The sequence below is a fragment of the Vitis riparia genome, chromosome 16 (assembly GCF_004353265.1).
Source record: "Vitis riparia cultivar Riparia Gloire de Montpellier isolate 1030 chromosome 16, EGFV_Vit.rip_1.0, whole genome shotgun sequence".
NCBI classification, from domain to species: domain Eukaryota; kingdom Viridiplantae; phylum Streptophyta; class Magnoliopsida; order Vitales; family Vitaceae; genus Vitis; species Vitis riparia.
The window spans coordinates 8679430-8706400 of record NC_048446.1 but is presented as its reverse complement, the minus strand read 5'-3'; the positions used below and the strand labels follow the sequence as shown (position 1 = coordinate 8706400).

Here is a 26971-nt window from a genome sequence, read left to right as displayed (position 1 = left end):
AAGTCTTCAAGGGAAATTAATCATATGACTACTGTATTAAGTTTGTTTTCTACTTATATCACTTGTTCAAGCAGGCAAAAAGTTAATAATCTTCATGGGTTGATGGATCTTTTTCTTCTGCCACTAGAAAGGGTTCTATTACTATTTCTAAATACCTAGTCCTAAATCCAATGTTGTATGTTTCTTAACTAGCTTGTAATCTTCATTCAATTAGAAAATTGATAAAAGATCTTAGTTGTGTGGCTAAATTTTTTCCTACTCATTATGCATTTCAGAACCTGTGTATTAGGAAGAAAATTAGCAATGCTAAAGAGGTGGATGGACTCTATTACTTTGAGGACCTAGATGTCTTTGGATTTTTGTCTTAGGCTACTCATGTTGGTACCTTTTTGTTTTATGAGAGTGAAATTAAATTGCGGCATCGTAGATTAGGATATTCATGTTCTTCACATTTGAAAGTTTCATACCCAACTTTATTTAGGAATAAGAAGGTAATTGATTTCCATTGGTAATTGTGAGAATTGTCCAAGCATCATTATTATCATTTTTGTAAACAGAATAGGAAAGGAATATTTTTTTTGTATTTTTATTCTATATTCAAACTATATACACGGCTTCCTCTTTATAGAGGATTTTCTCAACACTAAAATAGGAAAAAACTTAACAACCTAACAATATACAGTTGTCTAACAGATTACAAAAGAATAAATCTCCTAATATCTTGCTAATTATCTCAGCCGATCCTATCTTTTTCAACACTCCCCCTCAAGTTAGCTATGGAAGATATAGCTTGCCAATTAGTCTGTCAAACTGCTTTGTAGGAATTCCTTTTGCAAGCACATCAGCCACTTGCTCAGTAGTAGGAATATATGGCATACATATCAGTCCATTCTCGAGTTTTTCCTTAATAAAGTGCTTGTCTACCTCCACATGCTTTGTTCGGTCGTGAAGTACTAGATTATGAGCTATTGAAATAGTTGTTTTGTTGTCACAGTACAGTTTCATTGGTAGGGTACTTGAGATCTTCAATTCTTCCGATAGTTGTCTAATCCACAACACCTCACAAATTCCAAGAGCAACTGATCTGAACTCAGCCTCTGCACTACTCCTAGCCACCACATTCCCTTTTTTGCTTCACCAAGTGACAAGATTACCTCTAAAAAAGGTGCAGTAACCAGAGGTTGAACGCCTATCTACTACACTCCCAGCCCAATCTACATCTATAAATGCTTCAACCTGTAGGTGCCCATGACCTTTAAACAGTAAGCCCCTTCCAAGTGACCCTTTTAGATATCTAAGGATTCTATAAACAACATCAAAGTGTTGTTGTTCAGGTGCATGCATGAATTGGCTCACCATGCTTACTGCAAAAGCAATATCCGAACATGTAGGTGACAAGTAAGTCAACCTCCCAACTAGCCTTTGACACTATTCTTTATCATTCACTTCATCATCTTTAGAGGGTGGCAATTTTATGTTGGGTCAATAGGTGTCTTGGCTAGTTTACAACCTAGTTATCTTGTTTCACCAAGTAAATCAAGGACATATTTACGTTGGTTTACAAATATACCTTCTTTGGATCTAGCAAACTCCATTCTAAGGAAGTACTCTAAGGCTCCCAAATCCTTGATTTCAAATTCTGTTGCAAGTCTTCTTTTCAATCTGTCCAACTCTTCTTTGTCACTGTCAGTCAAAACTATATCATCCACATAAACAGTCAAAATAGCAATCTTACCATCTTTTCTGTGTTTGTAGAATATAGTATGGTCAGTTTGGCTTTGACAGTAACCACAATTCTTTACAGCTTCTCTAAATCTCTCAAATCGAGCTCTAGGAGATTGTTTGAGACTATATAGGGATTTTTTTTAATTTGGAAACTTTGTTTGATCCAAGCTTCTCAAATCCAGGTGGTAGGTTGATAAATACTTCCTCATCCAGATCTCCATTTAGGAAGGCATTTTTTATGTCTAACTGGTGTAAAGGCCATTTGAAATTTACAACCAAAGATAACAAAATTCTGATTGAGTTTATCTTGGCTATAGGAGCAAAAGTTTCCTAGTAATCAATACCATAGGTTTGAGTAAATCCTTTTGCTACTAGTCTCGCCTTGTATCGTTCTATGCTCTCATCAACTTTACATTTCATAGTAAAGACCCAGTTACAACCTACAATTCTTTTCTCGTTAGGTAAATCCACTACCTCCCAAGTACCACTTCTTTTAAAAGCATTCATCTCCTCCATCACTGCTACTTTCCAATTTTGATCATCAAGGGCTTCCTAAATGTTTCTTGGAACAAACATGTGTGAGATTTTTAAGGTAAAGGCTTTATGAGTTTTAGAGAGTTTTTTATAGGATAGATATTTGGCAAGGGGATATTTAGTGCAGGTTCGTGTACCTTTTCTAAGGGCTATAGGAATATCAAGGTCTAAAGAAGAAATGACAGGAATTGAAGGTAGGTTAGGAGTAGGACTACCTATGATATCAGGAGCTTCAGTTCCCAAAGGTCGAGATTGGTCATTACCAAGAGGAATAGGTTGACTTTGACTCTTTTGATGGGTCTTTCTCCTAGTATAAACCAGACGCTCAATATTTGGTTGTACTGATTCTCCCCCTGATTCAGATACAGTAATGTTTGGCACTATATGACGAATTTTTGTTAGTCTTATCACATTGTTTCTCAGGATTATAAATAAGAGGTGGAGGAGTAGTTAAAATTGTATTTGGTAATGGAGTGGGAGATAAATCCCAAAAAAATTCTCCCATTACATCATTCTCCCCCTGAAGAGAATTTGTGTCAAAAAAAGATTTATCTTCAATGAAAGAGACATCCATACTCACATACATTTTTCTGGTTTGGGGATTATAGCATTTATACCCTTTTTTATTAGAGGCATACCCAATGAAAACACATTTTTCTGCCCTTGGATCAAGTTTAGACCGATTATGATTAGGTAGGTGAACAAAAACAATGTAGCCAAAAACTTTTAGGGGTAAGTCAGAGTACATTCTAGATAAAGGAAAGATTTTTTGAAAACATTCTAGTGGTGTGTTATACTTAAGAATTCTGGTAGGCAATCGGTTAATGAGATAGGAGGTTGTCAAAAAAGCTTCCTCCTAAAAGTATCTTGGAACATTCATGGAAAACAGAATAGCACAAGCCACTTCAAGTAAATGTTTATTTTTTCTTTCAGCAATTTATTTTGTTGAGGGGTATTCACACAAGTAGATTGATGGTGGATACCTTTTTCTTTCAAAAAACTACCCAAAAATTCATTAAAATACTCAGTTCCATTATCAATGTGAAAAATGCCAATTTTTACTTGGAACTGAGTTTCAATCATGTTATAAAAAATTTGGAAAAGTTTTCAACTTCTGATTTTTCCTTCATCAAATAAACCCAACATAAACATGTATGATCATCTATGAAGGCAACAAACCATTTTTTTCCAGAAATTATTGTAATTTTTGAAGGTCCCCACACATCACTATGTATTAAATAAAATGGTTTTAAGGGAACATAAGGTTTGGATAATAAGTAGTACGATGACTCTTAGATAAATAGCAACTTTCACAATAAAAAGATGAACAATCCAATCCTTTAAACAAAGTAGGAAACAAATGTTTAAGATATAGAAAACTAGGGTGTACTAGTCTTAAGCGCCAAAACATTATTTGTTCATAAACAGAAAGAGAACTAACACTACTAAGGCCCTGAGCCCGTTTGTTAGAGAAAACACCATCAAATTAGTAAAGGTTATCTATCAACTGAGCATTGTCAATCTTCTTCCTCAAGTTCTTGTCCTGAAATTCACAGTGAGAATCATAGAAAAAAACACTGACAATTAGAGTTTTTGGTAAGTTTACTCATAGACAAAAGATTACATGCTAGTTTTGGAACATGGAGAACAGATTTAAGATCTATGTTCTCGAATAATTTTACCAAGCCTTTTCCTGCTATAGGTGAGAAACTACCATCTACAATCCTAATTTTTTCATTGCCAAAACATGGTGAATAAGTGTTGAACAGATTTGAAAAACTAGTCATATGGTCAGAAGCTCCAAAATCAATTATCCATGGAGTAGAATTGAAACAACATGAAAAGGCATTAGGTGCACTACCTGTTTGTGCTAGAGAAACACTAGGAATACCCGATGGAGAATTGGATTTTAGCAATTTCAGAAGGTGATCCATCTGCTCCTTGCTGAAGGGACTTGACTCTGATTCATTGACAGTAGCATTGGCCTTGGGATTTGAATGATTGCTTCTCTATCCAGGCTTGCTGCTCTGCCAATTTGCTGGTTTTCCATGGATTTTACAGCAGGTTTCTCGAGTGTGGCGCGGTTTGTTACAATAATCACACCAGACTCATGGCCTTTCTCTAAGCCCTCACTGAAAACTGCCTGCTTTATTAGCAGAAACTTCAGCAACACTAAGAGCAGAACTTTCAACAATTCCGCTATTAGATTTCTTTCCCAACATTACATGTTGGCAACTTTCTTCCCTTCAAACTTCAACAAAGACTTTGCTGATTTTAGGAAGAGGAACTCTGCCAATAATCTGTCCTCTAACCTCATCAAACTCTACATTGAGTCCAGCAAGAAACTTATAAATCCTATGAGCCTCCATAGTCTGTTTGTAATGATTAGCATCATCAGTGGACTTCCATTTGTAGTCGTTGAACAGATCCATATCCTGCCAAAGAAGCTTCAACAAACTAAAGTACTTGGTGACAAATTCTTCTCCCTGCCGAATCTCACCAAGTTTAAAGATTAGTTCATACACTTGGGATTGACTACCTAAATCAGAGTACATCTAATTCACATTGTCCCACAATTCTTTGGTTGTGGAGTAGAACATATAATTGGAGCCAATCTCCTGATTCATGGAGTTCACAAGCCATGTCATCACCATTGAATTTTCTGCATCCCAGGTTGTGTACAGAGGATCCTCCAATGCCGGTGCCACCTTGTCTTCAATCAAGTACCCGATCTTCCCTCTCCCTCTAAGATACATGCAAACTGATTGAGACCATTTTAAAAAATTGTCACCATCGAGGCGAATGGTGGTAATCTGAACAGATGGGGTTCAGTATTATGGGTTTGGGTTGCAGGTTTAGTTGCTAGGTTGGAAAAGGAAACAAGTGGATTTGACTCAGAAGAAATGTCAGACATGGCTACTGGTTAGGAAAAGAAATACGCTGAAAGAAAAAAAAAATGCAAGAGTTTTTTTGGGTGAATTAGAGAAGCTCTGACACCATGTAAATAGAATAGAAAAGAATACATTTTTTGTATTTTTATTCTATATTCAAACTGTATACATGGCTTCCTCTTTATAGAGGATTTTCTCAACACTAAAATTGGAAACAACTTAACAACCTAACAATATACAGTTGTCTAACAAATTACAAAAGAATAAATATCCTAATATCTTGCTAATTATCTCAACTGATCCTATCTTCTTCAACAATTTGCCTATCCAAATCTATAAATAATTTCAACCTTTTTCACTTGTACACAGTGACATTTAGGATCCTTCACTTATGACCAATGTATAAGAGGCAAACTAGTTTCTTACTTCTAAAATACCTAATTATGCTGAGTATAGTTTCTTAAAGAAAAATCTGAAATAGCTGAAGTGTTCCAAAACTTTCATAGAATGACTCAACATCTGTTTCAAGCTAAATTTAAGGTTGTTGAACTACCAACTCTCCTAAAAGCTTAAACTTGTAGGATTTAGGTTTATAACATATATCATTCACTTTACCATCCTCCCTCACCTGTTAGCCTCATTTGGGTTTACACGTGGGCATAATAAATGAAGGAAATAAAGTAACCTCTTTTTTTTGGCTTAATAAATTGAGGAAATTAACAAATGATAAAGTTCGAACACGTGACCTCTTACCAAATGAGACTTTGATACCCAAGGATGAAAATGTTGATTTTTACATATATATCAATAGTTGGATTTTATGGATATTTCAGAAAATATCAAAGAAAATTTTGACAAAAAAATTATTTTAACATTTTATTTAAATGCATACAAAATTTATGTTCCAATGTACTATATATAATATGTAGGGTAAGAAATTTAACAAGGGCATGGTTTCTTAAGCAAATGAAAGTTGGCTTTTCTCCTAGAAGAACCATGTTCAAGCCTTAGGCATGCCAATCTCACTTTTTGAAAAGGGTTGAGAACTCTTTGACTGACATACATGTGCTTTGACCGAACCAAAAAATCCACAAAATCCCTATAAATCAGGGAAAAATAAAAAAAAAAATCCAATAAATGGAGAAAAATTTGGAAAATATCTAGAAATTTCAAGCAAGAGATATATTCCATAATAATTTCCATCAAGCTCCACCGAAACCTAAAATATCAACGCTATTTTACTGAGTTACAACAACATTTTCGTCATGGCTAATCCCATGTTAAACAACTTTCTTAAAACCTTAAACTCATAGAGTTTGGGTCCACAATACATATCATGCTCTTTAACATGTGGAGAGGCACATGCATAGGCAAACAACCACAATCAACCTCTTTTGGGCTTAATAAATTGTGGAAATAAATATGCAGTGAGGCTTGAACACATAACCATTCATCAAACTAGGCTATGATATTATGTTAGACAATCAATTTTCTTAGAAGCTTAAGCATTTAGAAAAATTGGTTGTATAACACAGATTTTTCGAAAGAATAATGGAGTGGAGTTTCTTTCTTCTACCTTGTATAGCTACATGAATGAAAATAGTATTTTTCATCAAACATCTTGAGTTGATACCCCTCAACAAAATGGGATAGCTAAGAGGAAAGATAGACATTTACTTGATATTGCCTATACTTGTTTACCATGGGAGTGCCAAAGTACTTGTGAGAAGTTATCCAAGTAGCTTGTTATCTCATTGATAGAATGCTTGACTGGGTCAACAATTTTAAGACACTTTCGGACTTTCTTAAATGTGTTCTTCTAACCTCTCACTTGTTCAACACTCTTACACAAAAAAAATTTAGTTGTACAACATTTGTTTATATCTAAAAGCATGATAGGAGTAAACTTGATCCTAGGTCACTTAAGTGTCTTCCTTGGCTATTCTCCTACAAAGGGAATCAATATTTTTATCTTCCAACTAAGAAGATTTTTGTTACTATAGATGTCATTTTCTTCAAGTCACAACCCTATTTTGCCTAAACTTCTTTTTAGGGTGAGAACCAAAGTGTGGAAGATCATCCTTGGGATGGTGAGATGTTACTAACATTTGTTGCTAATCCTCTGCCTCCATTACAGCATCCTTAGCCTACATTACAACCACCTTCCATCTTGCCTATGGCTGAAATTAACCATGAAAAAATTTCTTCTAGATCAACTAGTTATGGAGGAAAAGGAAACTAAAAAAACTCCATGAGTTACAAATGTATTCTTGAAGAGATAAGTCTAAGAAAGGTTGTCAATCTTTTGATCGGAATAAATTGCATCTGGAAAACATAGGTGACTTTGAGCCTTGTGCTACACCACTAGTTATTTCTTCTGAATCTTGTTCTATACATCCCATTGTTTCAATATTAGATCTTAATTTGCCAGTTGCTATTAGGAAAGGTGTTAAATCTAGTTGAGGATTTGTCTCCTTTGGCAACTTCAACCTTGGAAAAATTACTTCAGACATTATATTCATACTGTTGTCTCCATCAATAATTTGTTTACATGCTTCATTCCCACAACATATATGGTTTGAAATATAGAAGTATGTTCCCAATCTTCCATGTTCTAATTTGGTGTAATAAGAATAAGAAACCACCAAAAAAAATTCAGGAAGGAGAGGAGGGAGGAGCTGGTTTGCAGTTGAGTCAAAATCTTTTGAAATTTCAGTTGAGGTCAATGGGAGGCTAAAAGGTCAAAATCTAGAGAGGAGTAAAGGATTCTCCTCTTGGATTAGGTTTGGGGAGATCAGCATGTCCTGTTGGCTGGAAAGGGTGGAGGCATATTGTAGGGATGAAGATGTAGAGGAGTACGTCAAGGCTTGGGCTGAAGGGGGGTGGTTGTACTTGGAGCATCAGTCCAATGGTGCAGGGAGATTCTTTCTTTGTTCAGTTAGATTAATGGAGACTACGGAGATATACTCTGATTTTCCCTGGAGGTAAGGGTATTCCTGAGGGGTGGCACATTCTTGCTGAAAATCTATGACAGCTTGGTGTGGATTCCTCTAAAGGGGCAAGGTTCTTTTGTAAAGACAAGGTTCACTTGTACGTAGTGGCACTTGAGGTTCTTCACCCATGACCAATGCTACATCACCATTAATGTGAATGAAAATAGACCACACAACTTCACTATAACTCAGCCACACAAGTTATTGGTGCAAATACAGATGACACACAATGAACACAACACAAGACACTCATCAACAGCATGTAAAGGACATCTAGCCATTGCTAGAATGTTGTGTTTCTTCCCCAACTTGTAGCTGGAAACAACCCACATGTCCTTATCATAACCCAACTACACAAGCTCTCACTCAGGTGGCTTGATTGTAGAAGGGACACTCATAATTCGCAGATAAAGGACACCTGGTAGCTGTTTAAGTGAAACAACAGCTTGTTACACCTAACACCACATTATAAGAGATAGAGATTCCTTGGTTTTAGGGGACAGATCTCCCTTTTTATGAACTTCCTTGCTATTGCACAATTTTGTTGAGACCGGTAAAACAGTATAACTACCAGGATTGCTAAAGATTGGTGTTCCTCATCTAAGGTAAGTTGATTTCTGTTCTGAAGTATAAGTATTAATTGATTTTTGTAAAGCTGGGTTCCATGATTTCCCTATTGAATCCTGCTTGAACAAGTTTGATGAAAAGAGGGTTTTCCTCTTCCACTTTTAAGTTCCTTGTTGATTGGAACTCATTCGTATTGATGTTGTGAAGAGTATGGAATCATGATGAGACTGGTTAGGATGAATTCGATTCAGGTTCCCAACCAAGTATGTATGCTAAACTGCCATGTAATGATGTTTTTGTGTTCCAAAAAGTAGAACGAGGCTACTTAGCTGAGAATGGCGAAGCGTTTTAAAGTGGAGAAGAAGGCTTTCGAGGTTGAGTTTGAAGGTTCCCATGGGGAACTTGGATTTCAATAATAAAGAAGAGCCAAAGTTACATCTTCTCAATGGGTTTTGGAAAGAAGGAGTTGGTGTGGTTGTTGGGGCAATTGAAGAAAGATGTGGAGTTGGAGGTTTCTAGGGGATTTATTCGAAAGATTAGGGGCAAGACTAGGACTCATTTGTTGGAGATTTGCTTCAACAATAGGGGGAGATTCATGAAAATTACAGAATTTGTTACAAAATGGAAACCCTCAACTTTGGTTGTTCCCGAGGGTGTTAAAGGCAATGGGTGGGAAGCCCTTAGGAAGGTGATTTCTTTAGTGCAGGAATTTTCTGCTCATGCTGGAAGGGCTTCAAAGGAGGCGTATGGAGATTTTCAGGTGGGTAAGGGCATTCACAAAGGATGTCAGTCCTATGCAGATGTTGTTGTAGAGGAGGGACCAAGGAACGAAGCTTTATTTCCAGTTGGAAAATGGGCTAGAGCTGTAATATGTGAAAGTCAAGGAAGAGTTCATGATTGGGTTTATGATGGAAAAGCTATTATGAGGATGATGGGTATGAAAGGAATGGTGTATGTAACCCCTATTTTTGCTTACAAGGGGTGTTTCTTTGTGGATTCTATAGGGAGAGCCGAATGGTTCCAAGATCAGGGGGGGATGACAGTGAGAGGAGGGTCTGTTTTTCTGAGGAGATGGTCGCTAAGAGAAAATATTGTAGTACTTGGAAACTTCAGAAAGGGTTGGATAGAACTAAGGGGTCTTCCTTTTCATTTGTGGGACGAGAATCAATTGAGCAACATTCTGAAGAATTGGGGGAAGGTAATGGAGGTAGCACAGGACTCTTTGAAGCTTGTAGAGTTGTCGAAGGTAAAGTTAAGGGTGGAGATGCACCCAAATGTCGTGTTGCTTGCGTTGCTAGAGGTGGAAGATGGGGCTTGGTCTTTCATGGTTGCAGTTTCAATCATCGAAGAAGAAGAAGTCAACCTTTTGAGAACTAAGTCAACTCGTAGCAGGGGCGAGTTGGATTTAGCGGGAGGAAGCTTCTCTCTCAGGCCTAAAAAAGTTGTAAGGACACATGGTGCCACAAGAGAGAACAAGAGATACAACTGTAGGCCTCTTTCTTGCTCCTTTTCTTGTTTTTCAAATTCAAATTTGGCTGGAGTTTCAAAAAGGAAGAAGGGCCTGGGAGGGAGTCAAATGGGCCCAATGGTGGGAAGCACTTCTAGGCCCACTAAGCCCGATGCCATTTTAAAGACCCCGTCTTCAGTTAGGGCCCAATTTGGAGAGAGCCCACGTGAAGAAGCAAGTTTTGGGCTTCCTGCTTTTCCAGTCGTTAATCAAGCCCACGAGACAGAAGGGGGTAAAGCTAGGTCTTCCAAGGGTGGTCCTACAGTGCCTTCGTCCCTAAACTTTCAGGTTTTAGACTCTTTTGAAAAGGACGTTCTTTCGATTGTGTACTCACAAGAGTCGTCAAAGAAAAGAAGGTCCCTTAGTCATCGCAAGGTGCAAAGCAAAAAGTTGGCCTTAGTGCCTTAAGGCGTCATCTTATGTGCCGAAATGCAATTTTGATGGGGGTGTTTCAGCTGAAGCAAATCCAGCCAGGGTCCGACGCAGTTTAGTCTTCAATTAAGGCATTAATCTTCCTGTTCCAGAAATTTCCAAAGCATTCACCGTGGAGACAGAGGGAGACGAAGGGCTCTCGTGCTGCAGTTTGTCAAACAAGGTGTGTCTTCCTAACTCAGAATCCTTAGAGAAGGTCCAACCTTTGGTTAGGGCTTTTGTTCCAAACTCTCTTCCCATCTCTTATGTTTCTGTTGTTCATTTTATTCGGTGCCAGCCCCTTTCTTCGAATCCGATGGAGTTAAGCCTTGCTACTCAGGATGTTCCCAATTTGAAATTTCTTGGTGAAGAGTCTAGCCTTCTTGTTGGCCTCCCCATTGCGGAAGGTGTGGCGTCCTCTAGAGAAGCCTCTAACCAAAAACTTAAAGGTTGTTTTTTTCCATAGGAACCACTTAGTAGCCCAGAGGGCTTTGCATCTCAGGTAGAGGTTCGTCCCCAGATCCAGAACCTCCCACTCTCCCGTTGGAAGGTTTTCAAATTGAGGGCCTCACACACAAGAAGATGGTAAAGGTTTAGTCGGTGTTGGAGAGTTTGAGGATCAGAATTGTCAAAGAAAGTGAAAAAGGTGTGGCGTTGGAGAGTAGAAGTACTCTTTTTGCGGACAAGGTCTATTTTAAAAGGAAGAGAAAGATCGTTTGTGGCATCTAGGGGGAGGCTTAGGTTTGTTGTGATTTTTTATGGGCTTTTATCTGTTTACATGAAGATCATAAGTTGGAATACAAGAGGGTTGGGTTCCAAGAAAAAAAGGAGGATTGTTAGAAGTTTTTTAAATTCTCAAAATCAAGATATTGTGATGCTTCAAGAAACAAAGAGAGAAATTTGGGATAGGAGGCTTTTGGGTAGTGTCTGGAAAGGAAGAAGCAGAGAGTGAGTTGTTCTTCCTGCTTGTGGGGCTTCGAGGGGTATTGTGATCATATGGGATTCAGATAAGTTAAAGTGTATAGAGAAGGTGTTAGGGTCTTTCTTTGTAATTGTGAAGTTGAATTCTGGTGAATAAGGTTCCTTTTGGTTAACTTCAGTGTATAGTCCACATAAGCCTTTGTGAAGGAGGGATTTTTGGATGGAGCTACAAGACCTATATGGTCTAACATTCCCAATGTGGTATGTAAGAGGGGACTTTAATGTAACAAGGAGGATCTCTGAGAAATTGGGTGCTTCTAGGTTAACATCAAACATGAGGTGTTTTGACGAGTTTATAAGGGAGAGTGGTTTGTTTGATCCCCCTCTTAGAAATGCAACTTTTACTTGGTCAAACATGCGAGATGTTCCTATTTGCAAGAGGTTGGATAGATTTTTGTTTCCATCTGAGTGGGACCATTTCTTTTCTCAAAGTCTTCAAGAGGCACTTCCTAGATGGACCTTAGATCATAGCCTAATTTGTTTGGAAACTAATCCTTTAAAGTGAGGTCCAACTCCTTTCAGGTTTGAGAATATGTGGCTGCTCCATCATGAGTTTAAGGACAATTTTAGTGCTTGGTGGCAAGAGTGTGTTAGGCCACCTGTGCACTTCACCTACACTAGGCGTAAGAATAATTCTGGAATTGCAAGCAGTAGCTGACGTGGAAGGAATGATTGCAAATTCTGTTAGAAAGGAGGTGTTGGGTATTTGGTTGAGATTTTCTGTTAGGACCAGAGGGGTGAAGGGAATAAAAGGTGAGGGGGGATTTGGGGGGAGGGGATGAAAAGAATGATCTAGAATTGGGCTTGCCCATTTGGGAGAGAACTAAGCCTCTCGAAAGCTTAGATATCTCATTTCAGACATTAATACAGAAATACCAGTTATTCCTCTACTTTTTCTCTACGTTTTCTGGTTAATTTCTTGCCTTGTGTGTATCAAATTGGTATCAGAGCGGTAACGAACTTGAGAAAATGGCTAGTAAAAACATGGCTCAGCGTATGGATTCTATGGAGGAGGTAATTGCAGCAGTGCAGGGAGAATTTCGGCGTGAAGTGGGTACGCTAAAGGAGGAGATGCAGAATCTGAATCACAAATTCGAGCAATTCATCAAATTGCAAGAAGACGTTGTACGGGCTGGAGGAATTTCTTCTGGGGGAAATAGGGCAGACAGACCTTTTATGGGGGAGGTTCATGGGTCAGATGGCAGCCCTGGTTCCGCCGGATTTCGCCATGAATCCCGATTTCGGAAGCTCGAAATGCCTCCGTTTGTCGGAACGAATCCGGATGGATGGATTCTCAAGGCGGAGCGATATTTTGCATTTAATCGGCTAACAAATGAAGAGAAACTTGAAGCTGCAATTATGGCTTTTGAAGGTGATGCACTGCTTTGGTATCAGTAGGAAAACAGGAAAAGATCCATCGTTCTTTGGGAAGAGATGAAGATGCTTCTCTTGAAGCAGTTTCGAACAACCCAGGCCGGCACTCTTCACGAGCAATGGTTAGCCCTGGTTCAAGACGGAAGTGTACAGGATTATCGCCGGAGATTCATCGAGTTGTCGGCGCCATTAGAGAACATTTCTGATGAAGTAGCTCTGGGTAATTTCATTAACGGGCTGAAGCCAGAAATCAGAGTGGAGGTTAGGATTCTGGAACCCAGCAATTTGGGCCGGGCCATGGACTTGGCCCAAAGGATTGAGGAAAAATTGTGGATCACTAAAGCCCATAAACCCTTTAGTGGGGTTACAAGAGCAGGAACAGGGACTTCACGGGGCAGTATTGTGCCCTCTGAAGCCTCCCGATCAATTTTTAGGGCAAATCATTCGGAAGCCAAGATCGTCGGGGAAGTGAGGAGACTTTCTGATTCGGAGCTACAAAAGAAACGAGAGAAGGGATTGTGCTTTCGGTGTGATGAAAAATGGGGACCCGGGCATCGCTGCAAGAAGAAAGAACTAAGTGTTCTTCTCATACATGACGCCGATGAAGAAGAATCGAGTCAGATTGACGTTACGGAAGAGGCAGTGGCTGATTTGGAGGCGGTTGAACTTAATCAAGTGGCGGAAGTTTCGCTCAGCTCTGTTGTGGGATTAACTACCCCAAAAACTATGAAATTAAAGGGAATGGTGGGTGAGCAGGAGGTGGTGGTCTTGATCGATCCAGGTGCAACCCATAATTTTATATCTTTAGATTTGGTTAAAAGAATACAGTTGCCTATTGATGACAGTGAGGAATATGGGGTTACTATGGGGACCGGAACTGCTGTCCGTGGGAGAGGATTATGCAGAGGGGTAGCTCTTCATCTACAGGGGATTGATGTTGTAGAAGAATTTTTACCACTAGGGTTGGGAAGTGCTGATGTGATTTTGGGAATCAAATGGCTTGAGACCTTGGGTATGACACATACCAACTGGAAAACTCAAGTAATGAAGTTTAGGCTGGGTAATGAATCTGTTACTCTACGTGGGGATCCTTCACTGGGGAAGACACTAGTGTCTCTAAAGGCTATGATGCGAACCATCAAGCATGAGGGCACTGGAATTTTAGTGGAGTTGAATCAGTTAGAAGGCTTGGGTGAAGAAAAGTCCGATGTGCCACCATTTCTACATCAGATTTTGGCAGATTATGCAGAAGTTTTTGACATGCCCATGGGACTACCCCCTATTAGAGGACATGAACATTCCATTGTACTCAAAGACGACAGCCAACCGATTAGTGTTCGTCCGTATCGCTATCCTCATGCCCAAAAAGACGAAATTGAAAGATTAATCAAGGAAATGCTTGCAGCTGGAATAATCCAAGTCAGTAACAGTCCCTTTTCAAGTCCAGTTCTGCTTGTTAAGAAGAAGGATGGGTCTTGGCGATTTTGTGTGGATTATAGGGCATTGAATAAGGTAACAGTACCAGATAAGTATCCAATTCCAGTAATAGATGAGTTACTAGATGAGTTACACGGTGCAAAAATTTTTTCTAAGTTAGACTTGAAGTCGGGTTATCATCAAATCAGAGTTAGTAGCCAAGATGTTCACAAAACAGCTTTTCGGACTCACGATGGGCATTACGAATTCCTCGTCATGCCCTTTGGGCTCATGAATGCCCCTGCTACTTTCCAATCCTTGATGAATGATGTCTTCCGGCCCTACCTTAGGAAGTTTGTCTTGGTATTTTTCGACGACATCCTGATTTATAGTCCTTCTGAAGAGTCCCACCAGCAGCACCTAAAACAAGCTCTAGAGATTCTGCAAGCTAACCGCCTCTTCGTCAACCAAAAAAGTGTGAATTCGGGAAAACTGAGGTGGCTTACTTGGGCCATATCATTTCTGGACAGGGGGTAGCAGTAGATCCTAGCAAGATTCAGGCCATGCTCTCTTGGCCAACCCCCACCACTTTGAAAGCTCTAAGGGGATTTTTGGGATTGACAGGGTATTATCGGAAGTTTGTGGCTGGGTATGCCCGCATTGCTTTGCCATTGACTGATCAATTAAAGAAGGATAAATTTGGGTGGAATTCGGAAGCCGCTGCAGCCTTTGAAACACTTAAGCAAGCCATGACCTCAGCCCCTGTTTTAGCGTTGCCCGATTTCACCAAACCCTTTATCATAGAGACAGATGCCTCTGGATTTGGTTTGGGTGCTGTTCTTCTCCAGGACCAGCAGCCAGTGGCTTATTATAGCCAAGTTCTTGGTTCTCGAGCTCGCCTTAAGTCTATATATGAGAAGGAATTGATGGCCATTGTATTTGCTGTTTTGAGGTGGCGGCCATATCTACGTGGAAGACGGTTCATTGTGAGGACAGATCAGTTGAGTTTGAAGTTCCTTTTGGAGCAGCGAATAGTTGGGGAAGAATACCAAAAGTGGGTTACTAAACTCATGGGGTATGACTTCGATATACAATACCGTAGTGGGGCAAGCAATCGAGTAGCAGATGCTCTCTCCCGTGTATCTGATCAAGTAGAGTGTACCACCTTAGTAGTACCTCAGTGGCAGCATTGGGACACTTTACGGACAGAATTGGCAGAGGATGATTTTCTGAAGAAATTAAAAGACAACATCACTTCGGGCACTCAGTCTCATGTTGGGTTTACTGTGGAACAAGGGGTATTGTTTTACAAGAATCGTCTCGTTATTCCACGGACATCTAAGCTCATTTCTACTCTAATTGGAGAGTTTCATACCACTCCAGTTGGGGGCCATTAAGGGGAAACAAAAACTTATCACCGCCTTGCAGCTGAGTTATATTGGGTTGGTATGCGTAAGGACATAGCCAAGTTTGTTCGGGAATGCTTGGTTTGTCAGCAGCACAAGTATTTGGCCACCACACCTGCTGGGTTCCTGCAGCCCATTCCTCTTTCGGCGCAGGTTTGGGATGAGATCACACTTGATATCATTGAAGGGCTACCTCGTTCGGAAGGTTTGGATGCAATCTTGGTAGTGGTGGATCGACTTAGTAAATATGCTCATTTTATCGGCTTAAGACACCCATTTACAGCCGTCTCGGTCGCTACCATTTTCACTCGTGAAATTGTGAGGCTTCATGGCATTCCTCAATCCATTATTTCTGATCGGGATAGAGTATTCTTGAGCAATTTCTGGAATGAGTTGTTTAAGTTGCAAGAGACTTCTCTTAAGCGTAGCACTGCCTATCATCCACAAACTGATGGCCAAACGGAGGTTGTTAATCGATGTCTAGAAACTTATTTGCGCTGTTTTGCTTCTGATAAGCCGCGTAGTTGGGCTCGATGGTTGGCTTGGGCTGAATATTGGTACAATACTTCATTTCACTCCTCCACTTGTTGTACCCCTTTCCGTGCTTTGTATGGTCGCGATCCACCCCTCTCATCCGTTATGAACGAGGCACTGCGTTGGTGTCTACTGTAGATCAGCTTTTGGATGATCGAGATGCTGTCTTGGATGATTTGCGCATGCATTTGTTACGGGCGCAACAGCGGATGAAGCTGCAAGCTGATACCAAGCGTCATCATGCAGAATTTCAAGATGGTGACTTAGTTTTTTTGAAGCTGAAACCATATCGGCAGCGTTCTCTTGCGCAGCGAAAGTTCAAAAAATTAGCTGCTCGATATTATGGTCCTTTCAAGGTTCTGCAACGTATTGGCAAGGTGGCTTATAAGCTGGAGCTTCCCCAACAGCAGCAATCCATCCTGTTTTCCATGTCTCTCAGTTGCGACCTGCACATGGAGTCTCCTCTTCTTCACCAGTTTTACCTCCACAATTAACTCCTGAACTTGAACTTGTTGTGGAGCCGGATTTATTGCTAGATGTTCGTCCGAAAGCTCAAGGCCAGCCGGGTGAAGTTGAAGTGCTGTTGAAATGGAAGTCTTTACCAGAATATGAAGCCACTTGGGAAGATTTTCATTTGATTCACCAACAATTTCCTGCTTTCCACCTTGAGGACAAGGTGAAAGTTTGGGGGGAGGTAATGTTAGGCCACCTGTGCACTTCACCTACACTAGGCGTAAGAATAATTCTGGAATTGCAAGCAGTAGCTGACGTGGAAGGAATGATTGCAAATTCTGTTAGAAAGGAGGTGTTGGGTATTTGGTTGAGATTTTCTGTTAGGACCAGAGGGGTGAAGGGAATAAAAGGTGAGGGGGGATTTGGGGGGAGGGGATGAAAAGAATGATCTAGAATTGGGCTTGCCCATTTGGGAGAGAACTAAGCCTCTCGAAAGCTTAGATATCTCATTTCAGACATTAATACAGAAATACCAGTTATTCCTCTACTTTTTCTCTGCGTTTTCTGGTTAATTTCTTGCCTTGTGTGTATCAGAGTGTCCGGTTGAAGGTTGGGAAGGTCATAAGTTCATGAAATCAAAGTTGAAAGATTGGAATAAAGTGGCCATTGGAGGTTTAAGAGAGAGGAAAAATTCCATTCTTTCAAACTTAGGTAGAATTGATCTAATTGAACAAGAAAGGAACTTGAATCACGATCTGTTATCAAAGAAGACCTTAAGAAGAAGGGAGTTAAAGGAATTGTTGTTAAAGGAAGAGGTTCATTGGAGGCAAAAATCTAGGGTCAAGTGGATAAAATAAGGGGATTGCAATTCTAAGTTCTTTCATAGAGTGGTCAATGGAAGGTGAAGCAGGAAGTTCATTAAGTCATTGGTCTCTAAGGGGGGGTGACTCTAAGCAACATTGAAATTATTTCAAAGGAGATTGTAAATTTCTTTGGGAAGCTCTATTCCAAATCCGAAGGTGCTTCTTGGAGAGTTGAAGGTTTAAATTGGGTCCCTATTTCTGGAGAGAGTGCAGCTTGGCTAGACAGGCCCTTTTCTGAAGAGGAGGTACGCTTGGCAGTTTTCCAATTGAATAAGGAAAAGCCCCTGGTCCAGATGGGTTCACTATTGCAGTGTATCAAGAGTGTTGGGATGTGATAAAAAAGGACCTTATGAGGGTGTCTCTAGAGTTCCACACTAATGGGATAATAAATCAAAGCACAAATGCTACCTGATTGCTTTAAAGCCCAAGAAAAGCCAAACCTTTAAAATATCATATTTTAGACCTATTAGCTTGGTTACAAATTTATATAAGATAATTGTTAAAGTCTTATCAAGGCGTTTATGCAAAGTCCTCCATGAAACAATCTTTGGCTCTCAAGAAACTTTTGTTGAAGGGAGACAAATTTTGGATGATGTGTTGATAGCCAATGAAGTGGTGGATGAGAAAAGGAGATCGGGGGAGGAAGGGGTGGTCTTCAAAATCGATTTTGAGAAGGCCTCTGATCATGTGAATTGGGGCTTTTTAGACCATGTGCTAGAAAGGAAGGGGTTCAACCCAAAATGGAGATCTTGGATGAGGGTTTGTTTGTCTTCAACAAGTTTTGCAATCCCAGTTAACGGAAATGCAAAGGGTTAGGTTAAGGCCACTAGAGGTTTGAGACAAAGAGACAACCTTTCTCCTTTTCCTTTTACCTTAGTAACAGATGTTCTAAACAAAATGATGATCAAAGTAAAGGAAACTGGGTTAACTGAGGGCTTCATTGTGGGAAGGGATAGGACTAGAGTGTCTTTACTACAATTTGGAGATGACACCAGTTTTTTCTCTAAAGCCTCTCCGGAACATCTCCATGACCTCAAGCTAATCCTTTTGGTTTTTGGGCAAGTATCAAGATTAAAAATCAATTTAGAAAAAAAACACCATTTCAAGTATTAATACAAGCCAAGAGTTGTTGTGTAGTTTGGCTTCAATCCTTGATTGTAGAGTATCAGAGTGGCATTTGTCTTATTTAGGTCTTCCATTAGAAGGGAACCCAAAGATAATAGGCTTTTGGGATCCAATGGTTAAGAGAATATCGAGGAGGTTGGATGGATGGAAAAAAAACTTTTTTGTCTTCGGGAGAGAGGATTACTTTAATTCAGTCAAGTCTGTCTCATATCCTAAGCTACTTCCTCTCCCTCTTCAAAATCCCAGTATCAATAGCCTCAAAGATTGAGAAACTACGAAGGGATTTCCTTTGGTCTAGGGCAAAAGAAGGGAAGAAAGATCATCTTATCAGATGGGATGTTGTTTGTAGGCCAAAGGAGTTGGGAGAATTGGGTTTTGGGAAGACTTAAGAAATAATGTTTTCTTAGGGAAATGGCTTTGGAGGTTCCCTAGGGAAAGGAGTGGTCTTTAGCATAAGGTTATTGCGAGTATTCATGAGACACATCCTAATAAATGGAACGGCAATATGGTGGTTAGATGGTCACACAGTTGTCCTTGGAAGGCTATTGTTCAAGTTTTCCAGGATTTCTCCCCATTTATCCGCCTAGTGGTGGGGAATGGGGAGAGAATCTGTTTTTGGGAAAATCTATGGTGGGGTAACCAAACTTTGTGCTCTCAATTCCTTGGTCTTTTGGTCTTTATAGAGTTATTTATGTGAAAAACCTCACCATCTCAGTTGTCCTTTGCAATTCCTATCCATTCTCTTGGAATTTTAATTTTTGTCGTAATCTCACTGATACGGAAATTAAACTCCTTTAGAGACTTATGTCCTCCCTAAGTTCAGTGCATTTTTCTCCTTCTGTGGCAAATTCAAGAGCTTGGTCTTTGTCCCCATCAAGCTTGTTTTCTGTTAAATCTTTTTTCTTGGCCTTGTCAAATTTCTCAAATCCTGTCTTGTTCCTTCCGGGCAAGTTTTCGTGGAGATCAAAAGCCCCTTCAAAGGTGAAGACCCTTGCTTGGTTAGTAGTACATGGAAGGTAAACACCAATGATGAACTATAGTTGAGAAGACCCTATAAATCCCTTTGTCCTCAGTGGTACATTCTATGCAAGGGAAATGGAGAATCGATCGACCACCTTTTCTTCATTACCCTTTAACTATTAGGCTTTGGCACAAGCTCTTCAATATAGTAGGGTTGGCTTAGGTTCCACCAAGGAGTATTGAGGACATGATTATTGCATTTAGAGGTTTGGGGAATTCAATTAGAAGCAAGACACTATGGCAAATCGCTTACCTTACTTTGTTGTGGATTGTGTGGCAAGAGAGAAACGCTAGAATTTTTTAGGATAAGGGGAGATCGGAAGGGATGTTATGGGATTTACTTCATTTCTATTCCTCTCTATGGGCCTCTTGTACTACTACTTTTAGAGAAGTTCCTCTTAGTGTTTTACAACTCAACTAGACTGTAGTTTGTGATTCAAAAGTTTGAGATAATTGGGGATTATCTTTGTATATAGTTTTCTATAGATGGGTGTTTTCTCCTTTGATCAATTTCTATTTTTTGTGGGAAGGACCTCTCATCCTTGTCTTGTATCTTTTCTTCTATTAGTACATATTTCTTCATTTTTGATAAAAATAAATAAAAAATAAAAATGATGTTTTTGTGTTCCATGGATGTGAGTTTATTACAATACAACACTTAAGTGATCTTTGTTCTTAAACTCAAGTGTGTTGTAATAGTTTAATGAAAAGTTAAACTTGTGAACTCCTAAAAAAGAAAACAAGTTGTGAGCACTAGTAAAAGAGCGTTCTTGTGATTTGATCAGGATAGTGGTCCCTAGGTGAGAGCCTCTAGAGGAAGAAGGTAATGTGTCCTGGGGTGAAAGATCCAAAAATACCTCAAAAAGATCCTGATTAAGATGTGATGGGGGGCATAAACGTATGTCCCTGAGTGAGAACCCCTAAATGTATTTGGTATTTCATATTTAGTCTTGGTTCAATGTGGAAATGGTAAAGTGTTATGGTTCAATGTGATAAGAAAATTTAGAACATGGTAAAGTCATCATAGTAAAGAGAATTATTTATGGCAAAGTAGGTTGTTATAACTTATGACGTTTCATTATTTTGGTGCACTTTTGCAAATACAGTCAAGGACATTTTTTTGCAAATTTGAACCCTTACTATGGATTTCCCTTCCTCATATGCCTTAGCTGCATCAAAAGAGGCTTGGGTGGCAGATATTTGAGATGATCTAGGTGAGGAGGGGCACTGGAATCCTTGTTTCATTAAACATTTGAATGATTAAGAGCTAGACAATGTAGAGGATTTCTTATCAAGACATGAAGGAAAGTATGTGAAGAGGGAAGTGAAAAATAGTGTGGTATGGATGGATTCTAGGAATGAGGTCTTCTCTATCAAATCTTTTTATTCCATTTTGAGATCGAGGCATGCAATTCTCTCCCCCATGGCCATCATTTGGAATTCATGGCTCCCCTCAAAAGCGTGTTTTTTTTTTTTTTTTTTGCATGGTAAGCTAGTTACAACAAAGTGTTGACCATGGATCATATTTAGAAAGAGAGGGTGGGTCTTGGCAAATAAATGTGTTCTTTGCAAATGCGAATAGGAATCGATAGATCACATTCTTGTTCATTGCATCGTAGTAAGGGTGCTATGGTTGCTTCTATGTTCTTTGTTCGAATTTGTTTAGGTCCTTTCTACTACAGTCAGGGACATTCTTTTAGGTCGGCGTGGTTCTTTTGTGGTTTGGAATCGTAATAAGGTTTGGAGAACCATTTCCCTTTGCATTTTTTAGACAATTTGGAAGGAAAGAAACCAAAGAGTATTCGAAAATAAGGAGCAACTGATTCAAGCGCTGAAATGATCATTTCTTAGCAATCTTGTGTCATGAATTAGCTTGTTCATAGAAGAAGGTTCAATATCTCTTATTGATTTTGTAGATAGGGTGGGTTCTAGTTGAGGGAGAGAATGGTTGTTTTTTGTGTCACCTCTTTTTACAATAGTGCCTTTTGGTACCCATGGTATACACCTTGTATAACTTGGTGTGTAACATCCTTTTTTAATATTTATAATATTTACTAAGTTACTTATAAAAAAAATGTTATGTTATATCTCCAGTTTTGGTTTTGACATTATGTTATTCATTTTGTTAATTGAATTCTTTAGAATAGAAGATTACCCTATTGAGCTTTATTATTTTACCCCTTAAATTATTTTCCAGATGTGATTGAAGTTGCTCCTTGTGCTGAAAGATATAATGCTTAAGTTAAGTTCTCACCCTTCCAAACCACTCTATCATCCTATTCCCTTTTCACTGAATGTCCTTGAAGTAAAGAAAGAAAGCGCTCCATGGCACCCAACTCCCAATCATTCAGGTTCCTAACAAAACGAAAATTCCAATTGCCACCTTCTCCTCTAAGCTCCCACAAATTAGCTACCCATGCCTCTTTAGAATCAAATAAGGCAAACAAAGACGGAAAAGCCTCACATAATGGCTCCTCAGTACACCACCTATCTTTCCAAAACTTCACCCTTCTCCCATCACCCACCACAAAGGAAATCATTGAATTAAAAAGCTCTCATTGCTTCTCAGTCTCTTTCCATACCCTAACTCCCTAGGAATCTCTCACCACTCCTGGCCTCCATCCCTTTTCATCCTCCCCAAACTTATGTTGATAACATGAATACATAAAGTTTGAAAGCCATTTTGTTGTATTTTGGAAGGGAGGAAAATAAGTATGATGAAGTACACAACTTGAGAAGTCATATAAGACATGTCATAAATCGCTACTTAGTTATATGGAAGTTCTCGTGTAAATTAATGTATGAAAAATTAGTATTGTTAATTATGAATGAAAGCTTCTGGGTATTCATCATTAAATGTTGATAACTTGATATTGGAAAGGGAACAAAATTTCCAGGTATTACATTAACCTAGTGGAAGTACAAGTTAGGGAAGCACTTGTGACAAAAAGATAAAATCTGAATACAAGACACTTGATTGACGATCAATTGTCATATGTTCTTTGCTAAGGCAGGACGATCACAACCTCTATAAGACGATTGATCGTTACTGTAATTGTCCTTAGTTAGCCCAATGAAGACTTTCTTTTGCTATCATTTTACATAATAAAGCAGGATGATTACATGTCCCTGTGAAGAAGATTAAGTGTTAAACCTTGGAATGATTGATCATCCCTACCCAGTTTGATTATCCTAGGAAGCCAAACAGGGATTGCACCCTAGCCCATATCACTCTAAGATTGACACCATGAACTGTGGCAGTTGATAGGGAGCTTGTAGTTTATGGTGCTTCTTTCCCTACCTACTGCCTACTCCTTTTATGATTTTCTATCTTTTTGACTTTGTTTCCAAAGGTAGTTAAAATCTTCCACCCCATAAACCAAGCTTGTGGACAGGCCTCTCTTTCTTCCTTCTTGCTTCACACTAGCTATTAACCCTAATTAACTAAGAAACCAGCCAAGCAATGACATTTTTATTTATAAGGGCTGTGGTGGCGATGCCATGTTCTTGGTGTATGTGCAAAGTAATGAAAGATTTTGATAATTTTTATATCTTTCATCACTTCATCATAGCATCAACCTTATGATCTATGAGCAATCTTCCCTTTTTATGTAAGTTAAGGGAACGATCACTACCACCCTGAGAGGTAGAGTATGATCATTCCACACCCTCCTTAACCACTCTTTCCCAAAACATATAATGGTCAAACACCAACAAAAGATAGTGTTAAAACATTCTCATTCATTCCTTAAGTTGAGATAGAGAAGCAATTGCCTTGTGAAAGGGAGAATCTTCCCATTATGGAAAATTAAAATGTAAGGATAAATGGGTACTGATGGTGGGGGAATGACAAATGATTTGATTAAAGGTAATTTTACAATGATAGCGATACGTTCTTAAAACTAGCATTCTAAAGGGTCCTTTGGAACCTTTTTGAATGAATTTGAGCACTTTAAAACCTATCCCTTACCTATGTTTGTTGATTTTCCATTATGATTTTGAATTTGATCTTGTTTCTTGGTGTTTCAAGAATAAATTCGAGCAACTTAGTGCATAAGAAGACTAAAGGATATCACTACAGTGAGCATGCATTGGCTGGCTAGGAGAATTTTCTAAGTATAAGGGACTAATCAAAGATGATCACAAGCAGAGTGGGGATGCATACATGAAGCTTCAAAGATGATCAAAGGAAAAGAGCCTCTTCACATAATCATCCTCATTCAATCAGAAGACGTGTAAGCGGAAAGACAAAGAAAACTAGGGCATGCTAGCAGTATACTTAAGCACTTTCATCTTAGGTAGAATGATTATGCGAACTTGGCTAAACACATAATTGAAGTAGTCTCGGCAAAATTGAGAAAATTGTACATGGACAAGTAAGTGAACTCCAGAAAATTGTACGCGAACTGAAAAATGAAGGCAAACAATTGAATCAACCGAGCATCACTTGTAAGAAATCTCAGCTATAAGGAAAAATCAATCAAGGGAGAGCTCAATTATGTGTACTGCAATCACTTTAGACTTCAAACATGATGAAGGATAATCAAGCAACTCTGTAGAGCCTTAATTGCCTTCCACCTTGACTACTCCCACATGAGGAATCAAGTTGCTTACAGCCTCAGGATTGCAGCAGCTACACGTCAGTAGATTGGCAAGTTGGTTATAGGCTGCTTGCAATTCCTCTTTTTTGTAGAATATTGTGATTCCTCTTTTCCGTCATGGAAACTAAAACCTACTATTATTAGGATTTTGATTCCTCTTTTTTGTACAATATTGTGATTCACCTCCATTTTCATTCCTACTTCCACATATGAAATGGACCATAGAAGTTGTTTCTTCATTGTCTAAGACATGGAGGTCAAAGAAGACAAAAGAAACTAAAAAGAATAAAAGACGAAGAAAAATAAAAGACAGATCCTTCACGATCACACTAAAGTTCCTAGACAATCACATTTAGAGTTTCTTAAGCAATCACATTGTTCAGAAGTTAATCACACATTCAAAGGAAGTATAATAGATTTTGAAAACTTTTATCAAAATTTTGATTTTCCACTTTGAAAGACTACATAGGTATATATAGATTCTTGTGAGTTCCTTCCCTAATAGGATAGGATACTTTTTAATTCCTTATTCTTCTTTACAAGAATAGGAAAAGATAAAAGAAAGAAATGTTACTTAGAAACCAAAAGATAAAGAAACTTTTCTAATAAAATAAAAAGACAAAAAGAAATAGAAACTTGATAAAAGGTAAACTACTAACTTAAACTAAACAAAATACTGAATTGAACCAACACCTCAAGCCTTTAGTACCACCAACATTTGTATGTAACCAAAGGCAAATGTTGTTCAACTTAGAATAAACCAATTACCAAATCTGCAAGCCTTCACTTCAACTGTCCAAGACTAACAGAAAAGAGTTGCACAAGTGGATCGATTCAAGATATTAGCTAGAGCTTTGAGTCTTTGGCAACATGAAAAAGAGAGAGAGAGAGAGAGAGAGAGAGAGATCCTTAAATTAAAAAAGAAGACATGGAAAAAGATCCTCAAATTTAAAAATAAATAATAAATAAATAAATAAATAAAAACAACAAGAACATGATGGAAACTCCTATAGATTTTTTTTTTTTTTTCACAAAGATTCTATGTTGATTTAGGCCCACAAGATTTATAGAGAAAATACGAACCGAGGGAGAAACCACATTAACTTCAGGGTGGTTATTTTAGGCATTAGTCTAGTCATCAGTAAGTTGATACACCAATGACAAACAAATTGTTGAAGTCCACGATGACTTAAATTAGAATATTTCCAATCAAATAGCAATATATTTGGAAGGTGTTCATGTTGTTATTGGTTCAACATATTTCAGTTGTGAATTAACCACAGCATTTGAAGGCCTCATGATTCCCTTACCTGCCAGGGATCTTATATGTAGCTCCATTAGTTGAAGTGCCAACAGCTATGTGTCCTTCCTACACATGAGAAAGAAATTTGAATAAAAGGGAGAAATACCATATATGCACTCTTAAGTGATCATTGACTTACTTTATCAATAACAGCCATTGAAATAGTATCATGGTTGTGGAGACCAATATGAGAAGATCTTGATTCAATTGCTGCCATTAGATTGGCACTGGAACATGTCCCTTTACCCAGTTCTGCAATATCCTTTGGATGATAAGGACCACAGCTATCTACAGGTACAATGTTTTTCCAAAAATTAGGTTGACATCGATTTTCTTTCCATTTACTCCACTTCTGTACAGACTCTGAAGAGCTAAGATTTGTGGGTCCTGGAAGACCCATTGAAATGGCAAAAGCTGATGCCTGCTCTCCAACAAGCAAAGTGTGTCCAGTATGTTGCATCACCAACCTTGCAGCTTTGATGCCATCTTTCACATACCTCATGGCTGCAACAGCTCCAACCTCCATGGTTGCCTATGCATTTTCTTAGCATAACATGCAACATATTTTCATTCTCAGTGCAAGCAAAGAAACATGCAAAAAGAAAGTGTGCAATATGTTAATGAAAGAAAGATCTAGATGGCGGTTACCCCATTCATGACCAGAGCATCAAGTGTAGTTTCTCCATTCTCATCTGGACTCCCCCCAGGCCCAACTGTAAATAAGCACGAAGGACATCAACATCAAAACAACCCATTTAGAAGACTATATTATCTCCAACAATGTCATACTTCATGCAGCTTCTGATCAAGTTCGCACAATAAGCGTCCACACCAAGCTTCTATATAAGTTTCTAAATCATCATGTCTCCTTTTCATAACCTCACACAATTTCACCCTCCAATTTAGGAAGTTCTACAAGAAGCAAATAGCAAATGCTTCTAGGAGAAAGCTAAAGATAATTCTTTTTAGATACTGAAACATATGTATTCTCAGTTTAGTTAAACCTTATTTCCACCTTAAATCGGTTCTTTTTTTTTCTTCAAAGAGACACATGAAATGGACCAAAATAAATTGTTCTGTTGGTCATTGTAAGCCATTATTCCAAGATATTACTCCCAGACATTTCAAAAGAACAGAGTGAACTATCCCCCCTGGATGGATTAGATTTCTGTAGAAATTTGTTTCACTCTTGGACATACTAAAACTTAATCAGTTATCAGCCTCTAAAAGTGGTTGATTTCCTAAAGATATCAAGTAGCCAATATGT

The 26971-nt window shown here is 38.7% G+C and overlaps 1 protein-coding gene across 3 annotated transcripts in view; it reads right to left on the bottom strand.

Moving 5' to 3' along the window:
• The window catches only part of LOC117933655 (probable isoaspartyl peptidase/L-asparaginase 3), a 31489-nt gene that overhangs the window by 3175 nt on the left and 1343 nt on the right, over positions 1-26971 (bottom strand). For 2 of the 3 annotated variants that reach the window (XM_034855131.1, XM_034855132.1), the window contains 3 exons: positions 26353-26417; positions 25844-26236; positions 25712-25770 (listed from right to left, as the gene is read on the bottom strand). In XM_034855131.1, coding sequence (XP_034711022.1) covers positions 25712-25770; positions 25844-26236; positions 26353-26417 — 517 coding nt within the window. Of the gene's footprint in view, positions 1-25711; positions 25771-25843; positions 26248-26352; positions 26418-26971 lie in introns of all 3 variants that reach the window. The other variant, XM_034855133.1, reaches the window with a different exon arrangement.